The sequence below is a fragment of the Centropristis striata genome, chromosome 4, assembly GCF_030273125.1.
Source record: "Centropristis striata isolate RG_2023a ecotype Rhode Island chromosome 4, C.striata_1.0, whole genome shotgun sequence".
Taxonomy (NCBI): Eukaryota; Metazoa; Chordata; class Actinopteri; order Perciformes; family Serranidae; genus Centropristis; species Centropristis striata.
In genome coordinates, this window is record NC_081520.1 from 14,117,232 (window position 1) to 14,134,626 (window position 17,395).

The window sequence follows — 17,395 nt, forward strand, 5'->3', positions numbered from 1 at the left end:
GCAGATGGCAGCATTATATAATCAAAGATGGAAAAAATCTTTAGTACCCTGAGATGTTTGGTTGTTAACATGTTTAAATCTTATACAATGCGTAACCTGGATCCAAAAAGATCTGCATTTATCTAAAATTAAGTTTAGTTATAAATAGCTTATTAGTAATTTGGTAAGAAGAATTGCAGTACAAATATCAATATTATGATATATTTTTAATCAAACATACAAATTAAAATGTTGATTATTTTAGTAAAATAGCAGAGGGTTATATATGGACTATTACAACAGCAAGGACTTTTATCTGTAAACACTCTATAAGAACAGACACTATCCTAAATTTCTCATTTGTGCATCTTTTTTAAATTTTTTTATAAAAGATTATTTAGCTTTTATAGTATTGATCAGATCCAGTTTTGAGTCCCATTTCTCTTTTGTCCTGGGAGAGGTTGGTCACCTGATGGTTGGTCTCCTTTTCTGCTCCTCCTAATGTTATGGGTCATTGCTTTGTGGTCAGGGAGTGGATACTCACTCCAGTCAAACCTCTAACCTGCTTCTTGAGAAAACTCATCAGAGGAGTCTTCTGTCTGTTTGTTTAACAGCTCTGCTCCCATGTGCATCCACAACTCCAGCATGTCCCCCAGGATTTGATACTCTGAATCAGGATGAGCAATCTCTCGCCCCCTCATCCTACGTTTCCGGGTGTAGAATCCTTTTCTCAGTTAGCATTTTTACCATACAGCCTCTAAGCTGAATAAGTGAGTTGATGCCTTCATCTTAACTCTACTGTATATAAACAGTCCTCTTCCCTCTAAATAACTAGGATTGATTCAAGTTAAATTGGCTTTATTTTATGTTTAACTAGACAAATAACACATTCACCACAGGAGATATCTGGCTCTTAGCTCTGGTCAGATTCATCACTGTATTATTGTTGTGAAAGCAGAACTTCAGGGACTTCTTTTAATATAAAAGGATTTCACAAAGACACAGGCACTAAAGGCTTATAAAGCATCTCCTTCACACACAAATGAATGAGACGAATTGATAATTACGTGTTTATGCATTACTAGATTCACAATTAGTTAGCAGTTTATTTTTTGTGCCTTAATAATGCTGCCCTATCTTATCTGTGTCAAGTTTTGGATTAGCTGGACAATAAATGAATCACGGAGAATACCTCCTTTCTACATTTCAATTTCAATATCACCTACCATGATTTACTGTAATGACATACACCCTTTTATAATAGCTTTGATAAAGCAATGACCAATGCAGTTTGAATTGCTAACTTTTGTAAGAAATTAGCTGTAAAGGCTCTTTCAATAGAGACAGATTTTTTTTCCACCATGCAGTCAATTTGTGTAATTCCATGCACAGATGATTTTGAAGATGCATCATTGATTTTCCCTTTTATGTATTTCTGCCATAACTTCACAACAATAATGTAGAGAACAGCAGATTACACATCCTTAAGATTTACTTTAAAAAGGGGATATAAGGGGATATTTAGGTTATGGCCAACGAAGGAAAATATTCGGATCCCTTACTTAAGTAAAAGTACTAAAACCACAATGTGAACTGGCTCCACAACAAGTAAAAGTCCTGCATTCAAAATTTAGTTAAGTAAAAGTACAAAAGTGTCAGCATGAAAATACTACTTTAAGTAGCAAAAGTAAAAGTACTTGTTAAGCAGAATGGAACCACTCAGATTGTTTTATATATTCTAAATATATTATTAGATTATTTGTATTGATGCATTTATATAAGCAGTGTTTTAATTTTGAATAGGTAAGGCTAATTTTAACTACTTAATATACCTTAATGTGGTTTAATTAAAAAAAAGTCTAATCACTTTAGATTGACCATGTTTTTTTAATGTTAAATCTCAACCTGAAAATTAACTAAAGCTGGTAGCTAAATGTAGTGGAGTAAAAAGTATATTTGCCTCAACATTTTGTGGAATTTAGTGTAGAATTATAAAGTTGCATAAAATGGAAATACTCAGGTAAAGTACAAGTACCTCAAAATTGTACTTAAGTACAGTACTTGAGTAAATGTACTTAGTTACATTCCACCACTGTTTATGGCTCACTAGAAAACCGTATAGTGCTCTTTGGCTTACTGTTACACATTGTGAATGTCCTTCATTCATTGAGTAAGTGAACTGATAAGTAGCACTTGTGATGTTCCAGCATATGATCCTGACACCACGCCATGATGAATTTGTGCCTTGAGGTATGACTATGAATGTGGAAAATGGTAACATACCCTCATAGCCAACAGCTCCCTCCATCTGAGGGTCATTGCTGATATCTACCTAACACTGCTACATTGCAGCAGTGTTATTGACCTGTACTACAGCTACATAGTGCAAATCATTAACACTACTTCTCGTCAATACTTGGACAACACCACAACAGGTTAAGTGTAGACCACTTTTTAGCAGTTATATTAAATTCTTTCATATTGTTACTTCCCTGCAATTTCTTTAGTTTCCTGTATTCTCAATTCTCAGTTTCTCACTCACATACTGTTAAACAAACAGTGCATTAGAAGTAGGACAGTCAGATTTCTTCATACACTTATGAAATAACACATTAATCTTTAGGGGAAAAGAGACTAACACAGAACATACAGTCATGGAAAAAAATATTAGACCACCCTTGTTTTCTCTAATATCTTGTTCATTTTAATGCCTGGTACAACTAAAGGTACATTTGTTTGGACAAATATAATGATAACAACAAAAATAGCTCATAAGAGTTTAATTTCAGAGCTAATATCTAGCCATTTTCCATGGTTTTCTTGATAATGATTTTGGTTATTATCAAGAAAACCATGGACAGTGGCTAGATATCTGCTCTTAAATTAAACTCTTTTATGAGCTATTTTTGTTTTTATCGTCAAATTTGTCCAAACAAATGTAGCTTTAGTTGTACCAGGCATTAAAATGAACAAGAAATTGAAGAAAACAATGGTCTAATAATTTTTTCCATGACTGTTTGTGACTATTTTAGGTTGTCTTATTCAGGCTTGTCATATCAAGAGATGCATTAGAAGAGGTTGGCTTAACCTTACTGTGCAATTTCCTGGGTGAAACCCTGAAACGGCTTCAGCAGGAGTTCGCACGCTAACCTTAGTAATTATTTCCTTTCATATCTGGAGTACAGCATCAAAACAATGGAACATGTCACTGTCCTTCAACTCACACTGTGCTGTATACAGCAGATACGTATATAGTATATTGATGTATAAAGAGGCCACTTACTATGATGACTTTCCTGCCTACTTGGACAGTTTGGGCTACATGTCATTGAGATGGCTCAGCAGAATAAGGTTCTGCTTGGAGTACCTGAAAATCTCAGGTGCTCTTCTGTTTCCTCTGATCAGGGGTTTCTGCGGCTCTAACATCATTATCACAGGACTGCAGGGACAAGGTGGTGCAGGTGGTGAAGGTTGGGGCAGTGGTGGTGTTCATTTCCCTCCACTTTGCTGCCTCACAGCGTTTCATCGTTCTGTGACATATTAATATTTTTACATTAAATGAAAGCGGGGAACAGGGCCGTACCTAAATGACTTAGACTGTTGGTGAGACTATTGCATACTTTTATCTCTTGTTGAATTACTGGGGTGACATTGAGGAGCTGAATCATGAAAGTAGTGAGAGAAAAAACACATCAGCCTCTGAATCAATCAAGTGAGACTTTTACCCACTGAGAACATTTCTGGAATCTCCAGGTTCTCATCATGAAACTCATCATCCATATTGACTTTCCACAGATGTATTCAAACCCCATGTTTGATGCAATGAGCTATCGATCAAAACCCAAACATGTAACCTTGATTTAATGAGCCAGCCAGTACAGTATAATAAGCAAAAATACTGTACGTTTTTGTAACATTTTCCTCTCTAGAGAAGTGCATTATGCATATTTCTTTTTCATGATTAAAGGCAGCTATCAATGCAATCTGCATATACGGGTTAGACTTCAAAACAGCTTCCACTCTGCTGTGAACCGTATCTGTTCTTTAAGTATCCCTAACAAGCATCCATAAGCAGTATACATACATTTAATAAATGTCATATGTCACTAGTATGTAGTAGTCAGTGCACATATGTTTATTAATGTATTTATCAAATTGACAATATAGTGAAATGCAGTTGAAATAATATAAAATATGGCTTCATAGGATACGTTAGAATTGTTGACAAATGCTGTAAATTAAAAAACATGTCTGTTTACCAGCTAGTGGATTATAAACAGTTTCCTAACCGTTTGCATGCTTCTTATAAATGCTAAATAGAGGGAGTGAAGGTGAAGAGTTACCACTGTATTATCTATCCACTATAGGAATACCTTTGAAGATGCATACTAAATAGACTGTAGCTGATGCAGAGTAAATAGCCTGGCAAATGACTGCAGAAATCCTATCCCTTGTTCTTGAGGCCCATTTTGGCAACTCTTTGTGAAAATCATTTTTACATTAAACTTCATTCACACATGATTTACTGGTATTTTTCTTTTTTTCATCATTTCAGACAATAACCCAATTCTGTAGGTCTATTGAACTGGTGATGCATATAATTGAATTAGTTTTGAGCGTCATGGTGAGGTATTTCAACACAGGGATTTCATCATGTCTCTATAGCTGGCACTCTTTCACAGAGCCAAGCTAATATAAATAGTATTGTTTTGAATTACTTGAAGCTGCAAACACTCAACAGAAGGATTTCAGAATTTAAATTTCCCAAACTTAGGCTTAGGTATCTTCAAAGTCCTGAGAAAGATGTACACCACAGTGGCTGCATCCCACATTGTTCTGTTGTTAACATGAACAATATTTATTTGTCTTTAATCTGGTGGTAAATAAAATAAACAATGTGCAGTTCAAACTGTACAGACTCCTGGATAAGCAATCATACTGTGTCTTTCTTAGCACAGTTGTTCTCTACGCCTCCACAAGTTATTTTGGAGCATTCGCTGTACTGTGATATAATAAATATTTTTTATATTTATAATAAAATATATCCTCCTAAAGAAGCCATTTATTTTGTAAGATACTCTGTAATGCCCTAAAACATGCATGCAAGCATATTAAATTTGACTGTAATGTATTGCATTGGATTGAATGTATTAGGAACCTATTCTTTATATCCACCACTCGAAGTTCAGCATTGATTTTGCTGGTAAATCTATCACAATGTCACAAGAGCTGCATAACAGAACTCCTTTTCACAGCATATCAGTCTGTTAATTTGCTATGTGTTGCATTACCATTTTCAATTCAGCCAAAGTAAACTTGATAATCAAAGCAATTAAAAACACAATCAGTTGTGTTTCCAAGTGCTATGTAGAAACTTGGCCTGGCAGCTCTTTGGGATTCTGGACCTTCTCCCCTGATGACCCCCTCAAGGTGAACTCTTGTATGGCTGTCCATCCCATGAATACTAAATATGGCTGAATTAAACATTTTCTCTCTTCTCACTACTATTTAATCAGTTGTCTTACTGAGCTGTCTGTCTGGGGTAATCCCTGAGGCTCACCATCACACTGACTGGCATCATAAAGACGACTGGCACATTGCTCTGGAAGTATTCAAGCTCTAGCAATCCCACTGGTCCTTCCCCTCTTTTTGTATGCACTCTTTAATAGCTACATCCCTATAAATCAAATGAAGTTCTTCTTTATATGCTTGGAATGTGGTATGTTACTGCTTGACCGATTCTCAAGTATGATTTATCTTTGCAAAGTGCTTTAATACAGATATAGATTTAAATGAGGGTTAAGGAAGTGCTTGAGTGTGTAATCTGATCAGAGCAGAGATTTTCTTTCTGACTATTTCCCTCATTTCAAACATTTTCCTGTAAACGATGCTGAAGTGTTTTTTTCTGGAGATTTGGGAACACTTGTGCAGCCTTAATGTTTAAAATAAAACTTGGGGTTAAGAGGCTTAGCAGTATCTGCCAGAAATTCATTATAAACTTACCTGTATAGCTACACTCCACGGGTGTATTTCTCAAACAACAACAGTCTCTGCTTTAAACAACTGTGTGTAGAATAAGAACAATTCTGGCTTTAGTGCCCAATTCAAGCTCTCTGATAATCACATACAGCTATTGGTTGTGACTACCTTCTATAGTTCAAACAACTTGGTTATGGGTGTTACATTTTAAAGCAGTAAACACAAGCATCAATTGCAAGAGAATTAATTGGATACATTTAAGATACACATGTATATATGATGATTCATGCAAAAGATTACAGTGCATTGCAATACAACAGACAGTTGTGCATTGTGCCAAGCATATGTTGTGCTACTGATGCTATTTTTAATGTGGTGCAATCAAACCTGATGCAGTCCTATGCAATTACTATAAATACTGAAAAAAAAAACAGTGGAGGGAGAGAGAGACCTTGATGATAATGAGGCTGATGCCAATGCCTGATGTCCACCCACATCCAGACAGCTGGTATCCTGCAGGCACAGCAGTTTGTCAGAACCTTTTCAATACACTGTTTACACATTATTATTCTGTTTGCATTGGAGTGTTTGTTATTTGAAAATGAAATTCCTATAATAGAATACACAGGAGGAAGAATATTATGTTATGTTCATTAAATATGTAGTTGTAATTGTTTTATTTCACAGTTGTCCTGTTAATAAACTGACAAATGACTAACTTTCCTTACTACTAATGGTGTTAGGACATCATCCAGTTGTTGGCTTTATTGGATGAACAAATTAATGTAAAGCTCACGATCATCTTCAATCAGAAGGGCTTTAATAATAAATGACACACTTCTAACTTCAGCGATAAAGCAGTGTTTTCAATCTCACAGAGTTTATAATTGTTTGAACTAAAGTTTTCAGAAACATGATATCAATATACGACAAAAGTAAGGCTATGTTGTTTTTGTTAAATTGGATAATGAGCTTGTGGAACATCATTCCCAAAAAGTTTGCTGACATTTATTAAGTGGGTAAGTATATATTTAGCCATTAGCATGTTGTTTCCACATTCAACATAATATTTCCTGTGTGAACATACATTATTTCCTGTGCTTCCAATGAATGTGCATATTAGCTGGAAATTGCAGGCGCCACAAGGATAAATGGAAACTAGGATTTAATAAAGCTTGTAGAACTTCCATCGATTGAGCAGCTAGAAAAAAAACACTGGTAAAAAGCATTGAAATCATTTCTTATGATAATCTCTAAGGATAAACTCTTTAATATAAAGTACAGCACTGTCTTTTCACTCTAAAGAAAAATGCATCTCTGTTATCGAAGTAATGCTAAGATTTCCTATAGCTGTCATTTTATTGGAGGAACATCAGTCTCCCACTCACTAATATTCCAACTTTAATTAAGTCTCTGGTGAGTTCTTTGGAAGAATCTCAAGTGCTCAAATCCTAACAGATGGCACTCTATTTATTGCATACCTTATGCCACAGGTACTAGCTTTTCCCCCTAAGAGACTACCCAAGATAAGGCTTCCCTTTATGTACTCTCCTGGGCCTGCACGACTCAAAATTCAGCCAAACAATACAGGAAAGTTTGTTTTAATTAGATCTAAAAATACAATATAGTATAAATCAAATGGCAGACAGACAATCCCAGGGCAGGTTATTTAAAGATGCACCACAGAGAATGTGAGTCAGTGTGGATGAATGAGTTTAAAATACAGTGGGTAGCCCTGTTTCAGTCATCAATCCACGAGCCTGCATGTGGCCTGATTTGAACAGCGGAGCCGCTGCCTCACAAAGTGGAAGCCCTCATGCAGCAAACAAGGGAATTGTATCTGACTGTACACATTCATCTAGACTAATGGCATGGTGATGCATCCAGGGGGATACACAAGCTCATGTTCTTTGTTCCAGATCATTTGACTCCTTCTAACTTCCACTCGGCCCTGTCACAAGTGGAAGTGTGAGTGATCTGTTTAATCTCATCAAATATGATTAGGCAAAACACATCTCAAGATAATATCCTACAGCCCTCTGATTCAGCAGCGATCCCGATGACATGTGAATGTTGCAGCGATGAGTCAAAGGGGCTCAGCTGTACTCCACCTTTATTAGTTGTACATGTTATGTAAACAATTTAAATGTGCTGTTTAAAAAAAAACATTAAGCAAATCTAGCTGTGGGTATTTTGACGAACCCATCCAGTTTACCTGCAATGCTAGTTGGCATCGTCACAAGATTTATTCTGCAAAGACTCTTTTCAAAGGTAGCACCATTATTATTCTACCCAATTCTCCATTAGAATGAGCTGTCAATCAAATACAAAACCATTTACACAAACAATGCAACCCCAGACTTCGAAGGGCAACGATAACAGACTCCCAACACAAAGTTCTGAAAATGAAAAGGAGGATATTGAAAAATTGTGAATTTCATCTTCCACTGTCTGCTCTTTGCACCTCATCTTTGGTTGCAGAACAATGATTACAAGTAAACTCTTCCAAAATATTTGTCCCGCCTGGCAGACAATATGAAAGCTGACACAATATTAATAAAATAAAAAGAACATAGTTGAGTAGATTTTTTCTTCTGTTGGGAATTGTTGTGATTATTGTTATCGGTAAATACAGTATTGACTCAAGGTTTGGATGAATCAATGGGTTACTTCACAGTGTCACTAATACCCATTAAATCTGTAATTAAAAACATGATCCAGAGGACAACGTTGCTTCATCACTTCTGTTTAGCATACTGCATTTGCCTTGCAATCCCACTCCATCTTTGAAATCCTTTTATCCTTTTACTTCCTCAGCAAATCGCCCAGTGAATTACACAAGGCAATTTACATGCTTGGATAGTGAAAACAAGTGGAATTACTGTTATTTCTGCATAAAACGTTGTGCTGTTAATCCAAAAGAAGGACCACTATTTGTGTCAGGGTTGGAGGGCTTTTCATGCAAAGTCTTGCTATGGCTCCTCCAGTTGTCACTAATCTACAATAGAACAGTGGGATGAAAGAGAGAGAAAATGTGTTGATAACAGTCTGGTCCAAATAAATACAAATGTAAAATACAAAACATTTCTACCAGTGTCTCTACAAAAAAAGGCAAACACTCATGAAGTACCACACCCAGGCTGACTATTTAATTGTACAGGATTGGAAATACAACTGCAAGGACTATTAGCTCAAGAATTAATGTTCAACATTGCTAAATCAGAATTATGCTGTAGACCTAATATGTTTAAGTGTAATATGTTTTTTTTTTTTTTTTTTAAAGATATCATTTCGTCCCTGAAGGATTTTGTCAGAGACTTCTGTTCTGCTATGATAAGAGCTTATTGTGAGCTGAAGGACTGATATGGACTCTGCCTACAGGGTACAGTGGGGATCAGTTTCTTCAGTTTAGTAAGACTTACAAGGCCTCCTCAGAGGTCATGCTGTGATTGTTACATTGCCCAGGGTATGGTTCTCACATTTCAAGGGTAAAAAGAAAATCCATTTTCCAACTCACTATTTACGATTGCACATGAATGTTTCCCCCCTCCATATCCAATTACTAAATTATGATGGATTTTTAGCATTATTTTCTGCCAGGCATTATTCAAGACAGTCTATCTCAATTTACATAGCTTAACGAAGCACTGAGCTTTTAATAACGCGAAGGAGTGTGATAGTGTGAGCTGATGTTTATTTGAACTGGCTGGGCTTTTGGTGGTAATGATTATGAAGTGAGCACAGGCAACAGTCTCTGCGAGAGGAGAGGGGGAGCGAAGTGTTGTGTGAAGCAGGCAGATGGCTGGCCGGACAGTGTGTTGATAATGGCAACATTAGTCTGCTGGGAAGCAACATTATGCTCAAGGTCAATGGGAGCTGAAGAATGGAGGATCATAATGACACAGGCCCCGTGTCCTGGAACGAGATCTCCCTTTAAGGATGTCGAGATATTTAATATGAGCTCAGTAATCTGCACAAGGCTATTATATCCATCCTCAAATTTCAAAAAGTTCATCTGTGTCACTGAAGCAGTGATAATGGACCATAAAAGGTGCTTTCTTTTTTGTAGGGTTTACTGTAGGTGTACTAAATGTAAGATAATGTTATCGACATTTTCTTTAGTCAGATGTGTAGTTTTTATAAAGCTTGTCTCCAGAACATTACACTAAATGTCCATGCATATGGATCTATCGATATAATGCACATTTGCACACTGTGCACTTGGAATACTTTTTGAATCTTCATCTTCATATGTCCCTCATATATTCATGTTTTTTTTCATATGCACACCTCTGCAAATTAGATTTTCTATAGACTGCATTTGTATGTATACTAATCCTCCTTTATATATTAGCACATATGTATCCTGCAGTATTATTACAGTCATTAAGAAGACATGAATGCTTGTAATACCTGTACCAATCTATCAGCACATCATCACAAAGGCAACATTTGCATATTTTAAATCCACAATTTTATCCATTCTATTTTAATGCTTCACACGTTTTTTCTTTCTTTTCTGTCTTTCTAATTTTGTCATCTTTTTTAGTACACATATTCCATTTGTCTTTTTTTCCCCTGTTGGATGTTATTACTATTTGCTTTTTCAATGCTCTAATTTCCCTACAGAGACCAAAGAAGTTTCATCTTAAGTGCTCTGACCATCTCACTTCCAATTAAAGCAATCAGCTACATCCTAACATCTTTGACCATAATGTCAAATCACAAAGTGGTTTGCCTCCAGTTTTTCTCTCCCAGCCTACTTCCTCTCTCAAGTTTGTTAAAACAAGGGCAACAGCAGCCTGCTGCGTTGACATCTGCAGGTAGTTTCATGAAGCCACTTCAAGCATATTGAACTTGGCTCCAGTGAGAAGGGGAAGAATTCGGGGAGACTCAAGTCTTCCCTTTGTCACCCTGTATTACTGCACAAATCATGAGCGGAGCTCAGAGCCTCAGGCAATCTTCCTGAGGAGCTTCATGGTTTTTTAATCCTTCAACACTTTGCATATATTATTAATACTAAAGGCTGAGTAATACTCAACAGTTGCATGGAATAACAATTACAGTGCAACTTTGGTCATTGTGCTGTCCATCATCGTATGCCCCCTGTTATATAACTGAAGATACATGTTGTGTGATGCATATATAATGATATTGTGACTGTGGGTGACAGTGCCTGAACTCACAAGCAAAAAAAAAAAAAAAAAGACTCTTGAGTACATTATAAAGTACAAACCTAGTCACAACAAAATGGCAGTTTTCAAGTTGTTCATATTTTAATCCGCACTTGTCTCTCTTTTCTTTTTTTCTTTTTTTTTTACAGTGGCATAGTTGAAAAATGAATATTCAATACTGAGAAAAAAGCAAACCTCACACATCCCCCATAAAAAGCAAATTAATTACAGCGATTAAAACTTTGTACAAAATGAGTTATTTATAGCATTATACTGGACTAACAAAATAACATGTATGAGCATTGGCAATGTGGTTCAATGTCTTTGATACAGTGACTATATACAGTGAGGGCATGTCTGATTCACCAATGCCTCAACATGTCATTAGTACTGTTTGCAGCAAACTCAAAGGCCATAACGGTGATCCTTGTATTGTTTTTTATGATAAGTTACAGAATTAGAAAATGGAAAAGTTAATGTCAGACAACTACTTTAGTAATAACAGCAATAATATCAATCAATATAGTATTATATAATAAATGTCAATCAATCATAATAATAAATACATATATTTTGACCAGAATTGTGTTTTTTTGTTTTTTGTTTTTACATTTTAAGCAATTCATTAGAATCCCCGTTCTAAATAAAATCTTCAAAAATGTGAACAGAATCTCATCAAAGTGATGGGAACTGATAAGAGCTGAAATTAAAAGCTATAACAGGCGTTTAATCTTTTACTAAAATTTAATACTTACACATTATTTACATGCCTTCGGGCAAAATAACCAATTTTTTTTAGATAAATGGAAATAAAATTAAGACTTGTGGAATACTTTAAATACAGTATATGCTAATATACAAATTGTAATATGTCAGGGATCCCAAGATTCAACAATATTGTTCACCAATATTCACGTTAGCAAAGTATTTTACAGCAATATCCACACATTGAGCATAGTTGTTCAATAAAATTCAACATAAATAATGAACCCCCACAAGGTTCCACTCATTCAGTTTGGATCTTACATCAAATTGCTAACAAAAATTAAAGTTTGTCATCGATGATGATAACTGCAAGTGTACTGAAATCTTCATCACATGTCTGACACCATCTCTCCATCTAGACTCATTATTGAATCCTGAGACAAGAAACAGTATATGTGTTTTCCCTCAATGTTAGTCCTCAGACTTTGTGCTTTTATTTTCTAACTTGTTCTCTGTTGGTACAAATCAACAGCATGAGCGAAAACTGAAACTAAATCAATGCAGTAATATACAGACAGTGCTAAGAGGAAATTGATCTCATCTACAGACAATCACATAGATTGTGCTTCTATGTTTTGTTTTGTCAGTGTCTGGTCGGTTTTATAATTCTTTTTAATGTATGCAGTATGGCTGTGGTGGGGTAAGCTCCAGGCAACATCCAAAACCACTGTTAAATCCTGTTTAATGTTTGATAAATTGATGTATTTAATATTCTGCTCTTTAAGGAAACCGTTTTGAAAAGCTAAAACTTAACTTGAGCACATTTCTTGTCGATTCAGTTTTAAAAAATCTGCAAAAGTTGTATAACAGTTAAAGTAAGAGAGTAGAGAAAAAAAAGTTAATGCAAGCGATCAAAGAAATGCAGAAAAATATACAGCATCTAGGCACCGTAAAACTGAAATGGGAAATAATCCAGTTGTACATGGTTTACATTGATTACAAAAGGAGAAGGCTGTATTGTCAGCAAATGCTTCAAAAACAAGCATATCCAAGCATGAGCTTTCTGGAAAAGACAAAGGAATAATAAGTAAAGTAAAACAGATCAGGTTGTGACGCTGAGGCAGCTTAAAATTGCATGTCTGCTGTCAAAATTTGTCATGAAACGAAGGAAAAGAGTAAAAGAAGTCTAAATGAAGTACTCTTTCTTCTCCTCTGCATGCACATGGTTTCCTTCAGCATTGATGATGGCTGTGTCTGCGTCGGGGGCATCTTCTGCTCCTTTGGCCTCGTGTGTTAGATACGTCCCTGTAGACAAACAGAGCCAGACAGCAAGTTATCTCCTGCTGAAAAGCACTAGACATCTACATCTTTTCCAAGCAATGGTTATTCAAGGAAGCACAAGTCACCTCTCTTACCTTTATGTCTGGCCAGATACCGCCCAAGAACTATTATCAAACACAAGGTGATGAAGACCACGACTGCAACAACACCGCCGATTAAAGCATGGTCAGGTCCATGTTGTCCTAAAGCATTAGGATCTGTAACAAGACAGAGACAGAGAGAAATGGAGGGAGAAGTGCAGAGACAAATTAACACCTACAAAATGTTTTGCTGCTGTCAAATGTAGGTGTTAACCTTTAAAAAAAAAAATTCAACAAAAATATTCTTCTCCTGCAAGTATCATGGAAAAAATATATAAAAAAATCAGATGCAGCTTTAACACTTAAACATACAAAGTACAATATTCCCAAATGAGCTTTTGTAATATTCAGAGCAACCTGACATCGCTGCTTTGAAGTGCTTGAATTGAGGTATAAAAGATGTAATCATTGGAGATACAGAACCACAAATCTCTGCACAATTCAGGAACGTGGCATTAGCAACATGCTTCAAGAAAAGAGTCTAGCTCAGAGTGATGTTTTTTTTGTTTTTTTTACCAAAGCCCCTACACACTTGCTCACTGACACATATTGCTGCAGAGGATATACATATATTTTTAAAGAAATCATATTTAACATGAGGCGTCCTCCGGGCAGAGAGCGAGCTGAAGGTTTCCCAGGCAGGAGCATGCCTTTGTCTGTCCTGTAATAAACTGTAAGTGGCTGTGTCTTTACTGTGCACCTCGTGTGCTCTCATTATCTCAAGCTGATGAATGGCTGTGGCTTGTGCTCAGTTTTGCAAAGTGACCCTGGGAAATGACGGCGGGGATGTTCCTACAAACCTTGTTATACTCTACTGTTAACGGAATGCAACCCAGTGTGGGGCGTTAAAAATAAACAGGAGATGGTATTGTGAAACATGCAGTTTACTTTAACTCCATGCAGGATAGAGCCACCACAATTGTTTTGTCAGGGACTCACAAGCAGGCACTTCAGACTTTGAAGCAATAACTGTTTTGGTACAACAGTTGAATTAACTCAATTTCGGTTGCATGTCGATGGATATAATGATCTGTACGGGTGATTCCACTGTCAACAAGGGGCATAAGCAATTTTCATATCACACTCGGCTGGTGCACACTGCTCACAGGAATGAGACAAGCTGAACTGCTCTTGCTGCACTGCAGCTGAATGTGTCATCTCCAAACAACTTGCTAATTGTGCTTTCATCTTTAAGTGGGATAAAATTAGTATTTATACTTGGCCAACCACATTTTTGTGTCTTAATTCAGAGGTAAATACAATGATTATTCTTATGTCAATCCTGGAACAAACTATAAGGAGGCAACATTTAAAATCAAGATGTTTGCGAAAATTAGAACAACTTTCTTAAAACACTATAAGATCACACTTACAAATATACACACACTGTCACAAAAGGAAAACTACAGATATTTCAGGACACAAAGGGACATCATTGACTCTGTCTGATTTGGTGATTTGGTGAATTGGGAATCTTGTTTTTAACCTGTTTTCATCTTGTCTGGCCTAGACACAACCCAAAGTATTTTAAAAATATATATCTCCACAAAAAAACACAATTTCAAACTAAACTGCTGAAACAACATACAATTCAAATATAAAATCATACATACATAACTAGAAAAAATTAGCTCTTGTGACCAGAAATGTGATAGTTCCCATAAAGAATTTTGCACATCCCCTTCCATTTATGTGCAATCACATGATCTGAAATTGAATATTTACACTCTGGCACCGATACAATCTCCAACCCACGTCGACTCAGAGAGAGCCATCTATTTCTCTGTGCAAAGACAGACCAAACCAGAAACATATTGTGTGATAACTTATGCAGCCTGTGACATGGCTGGAGAGGAAGCGGCTGGCGTCAGCAGAGTGAGCATCCATGCATGGTGATGGTTTGGCTCATGCTGTGTGGAAGCCGTGATGTGACCTGATCCAGATCCAGATCCAGCATCACACACTGTAAATCTGGCTTGCAATGATCATCTAGTGGGATATTTACCTGTTGTAGGCCCTGGAAAGTCTTTGGCTGTTGCCATGGTTGCAGACAGTGACAGCAGTAAGGGAAGACGAGGGGAACAACACCGTGATAAAAAAGGTGACCACAAGTTTGTAGGAAACATGAGAAATTAGCATGGTCTGTTTCTCTGAATTTTTACTTTAACAGCGTGCAGAAGTGACGGAAAGCGAAGCTTGCTGTCACAGCCAAATGCATGTGTGACTGGAATTACTGGAAATGGTCACTGGGAGCAGCACTAGATTCAAGGACAGGATAATCCTTATGATCCTTAATGTGCCAGTTCACTGTTCATATTTAATAACGCTTTTTGGTGTTATTTTTTTATTATTATTATTTGAGCATCACAAATGGCTTTGGTTTTATGAACATTTTTTAGGGTATAGGCATACATCTTACACTTATCTAAAAAACTGGGCAGGTAAAACCAGCCTTCAACACAAGATGTACATAAATGAGAAAATGTGGGTTTTTTTTGTATTTTTTGTGCACCAAGCCTTTCATATTAAGAGCAAGCAATCCCCTGAGGACTTTTCATCAAATTCAAAACATTCAGGTATCAGGTAACATGCCAGTTATCAGCACCTGAGGATTCAACAACAAAAATTGGGCAGTCTATAATGAAGGATAGGTAGGAATATAAAAAATAATGGCAAAATTGCTTTGAAAAAACAGCTTTTAGAAGCCATGTCCGTATAGTTTCGAGGTACCCTGTGGAGCTTTTGTTTTACCTCTTAGTGCAACGGAGCACTGTGGAGAAGTGGACTCCTGTTTTGTTTGTGAAACATATTCCGAGTTTCAGACTAGGCCATTAATGGACAGTTGCACTTCACAAAAGTAGGACTGCAAGCTTCTGAACATGGACTGAAAGAATACACAATTTTAAATATTGAAACAAAAACTGCTTTTAAGTATTTCATGAGGAAGGAAATAAATTCACCATGTTTGCTAGACCCTAAGGATATACATAATGCTTTTTGGTGAGGAACACTGAATATTAACAATTTTTGTTCATTTACAGTAAAATTACACGGGCACTTTTAAGGTTCGGGGGTGGATTATAAAAATGAAGCACAAGCCAAATCTAAGTGACCTTTGTGTTTTCTACATCACAACACCAGAGGTTTTTGACTGTTAAGGCAATTAGCATGTTTTACCTGCAGAGTGCTCTTTTGGCTCAATATGGAAAAAGTCATACACAAACACTAGAACACAAATTCCATTAGGGGAGATGAAGTAAAGTAAACACATGGAGCATGTAATTTTGGGAGTCATTATTCAAATGTAATTGCATGTGTTCTTATTGTTTGGTTGTAACGGTAGAGATCATTCAGCCTAAAAACAAAAGTATAAACACTCATGTTTTCTATTTTCTGGTTCTGCGAAGATGCAAATTTGCACAGTGTTTTGCAAACAGCAACTACCTGATAACATGGTAACATACTGCAATGTCTCCATATTGTTATCTAATCTAATTAAAATGCTGGTGAGGTTTTAGTGTGTGTAAAAAAATAACACAGGGAAAGGAAAAGAAAGAAAGGAAAGAGAAATAATAGACAGCGTATTGAATCCATCCAGTAAAACAATGCTATTTTCTAGCTCAAAGCCTGGTTGTTAGCTCATCAATCAACAACTGCGTGTTCAGTGTCATGTTTGTGAGTGCATGGAGCGTTGAGGCGGGGCCATGGTGGGGGTGCATGAATACCTGCGAACACAGCTGTGACTGCCTATGCCTGATGTGGGAATGTCGGCATTAGTGGACTGGAAGAAAAGGGGCTAGAGAAGGAGGCGGGGAGCTGAAGATGGAGGGACTATGGTGATGACGTCTGCTAAAAGAAAACAGGAACAACGGAGAGCAAAAACAAACCTCTCCATGGGGAACAGGCTCAACACGAAAAAAATTACAGAAAAAAACAAACAACACAAATCAATTACTGCACACAGCCGATGCAGTGTGTTAATTCTGGTCTATCACCTCAGTGAATACAGGCTAACTGAAAAAACAACAACAACACAGATAATGAAATACAAGGGTTGCACAAATGACTGAATGAGTAAATTCTTTCAAAAAGGAGAGTCATACTTGAAGAACTCATACCTATATTTATTAGATTTTC

The 17,395-nt window shown here is 36.5% G+C and overlaps 1 protein-coding gene across 5 annotated transcripts in view; it reads right to left on the reverse strand.

The window, feature by feature from the left end:
* Positions 1-11,286: 11,286 nt before the first annotated feature.
* cadm2b (cell adhesion molecule 2b) overlaps positions 11,287-17,395 on the reverse strand; it is a 132,160-nt gene continuing 126,051 nt past the window's right edge. For 3 of the 5 annotated variants that reach the window (XM_059331501.1, XM_059331502.1, XM_059331499.1), the window contains 3 exons: positions 15,264-15,290; positions 13,253-13,375; positions 11,287-13,142 (listed from right to left, as the gene is read on the reverse strand). In XM_059331501.1, the coding sequence (XP_059187484.1) occupies positions 13,024-13,142; positions 13,253-13,375; positions 15,264-15,290 (269 nt within the window). In that variant the 3' untranslated portion in view covers positions 11,287-13,023. The remainder of the gene's footprint in view (positions 13,143-13,252; positions 13,376-15,263; positions 15,291-17,395) is intronic. The other 2 variants (XM_059331503.1, XM_059331500.1) reach the window with 1 other exon arrangement.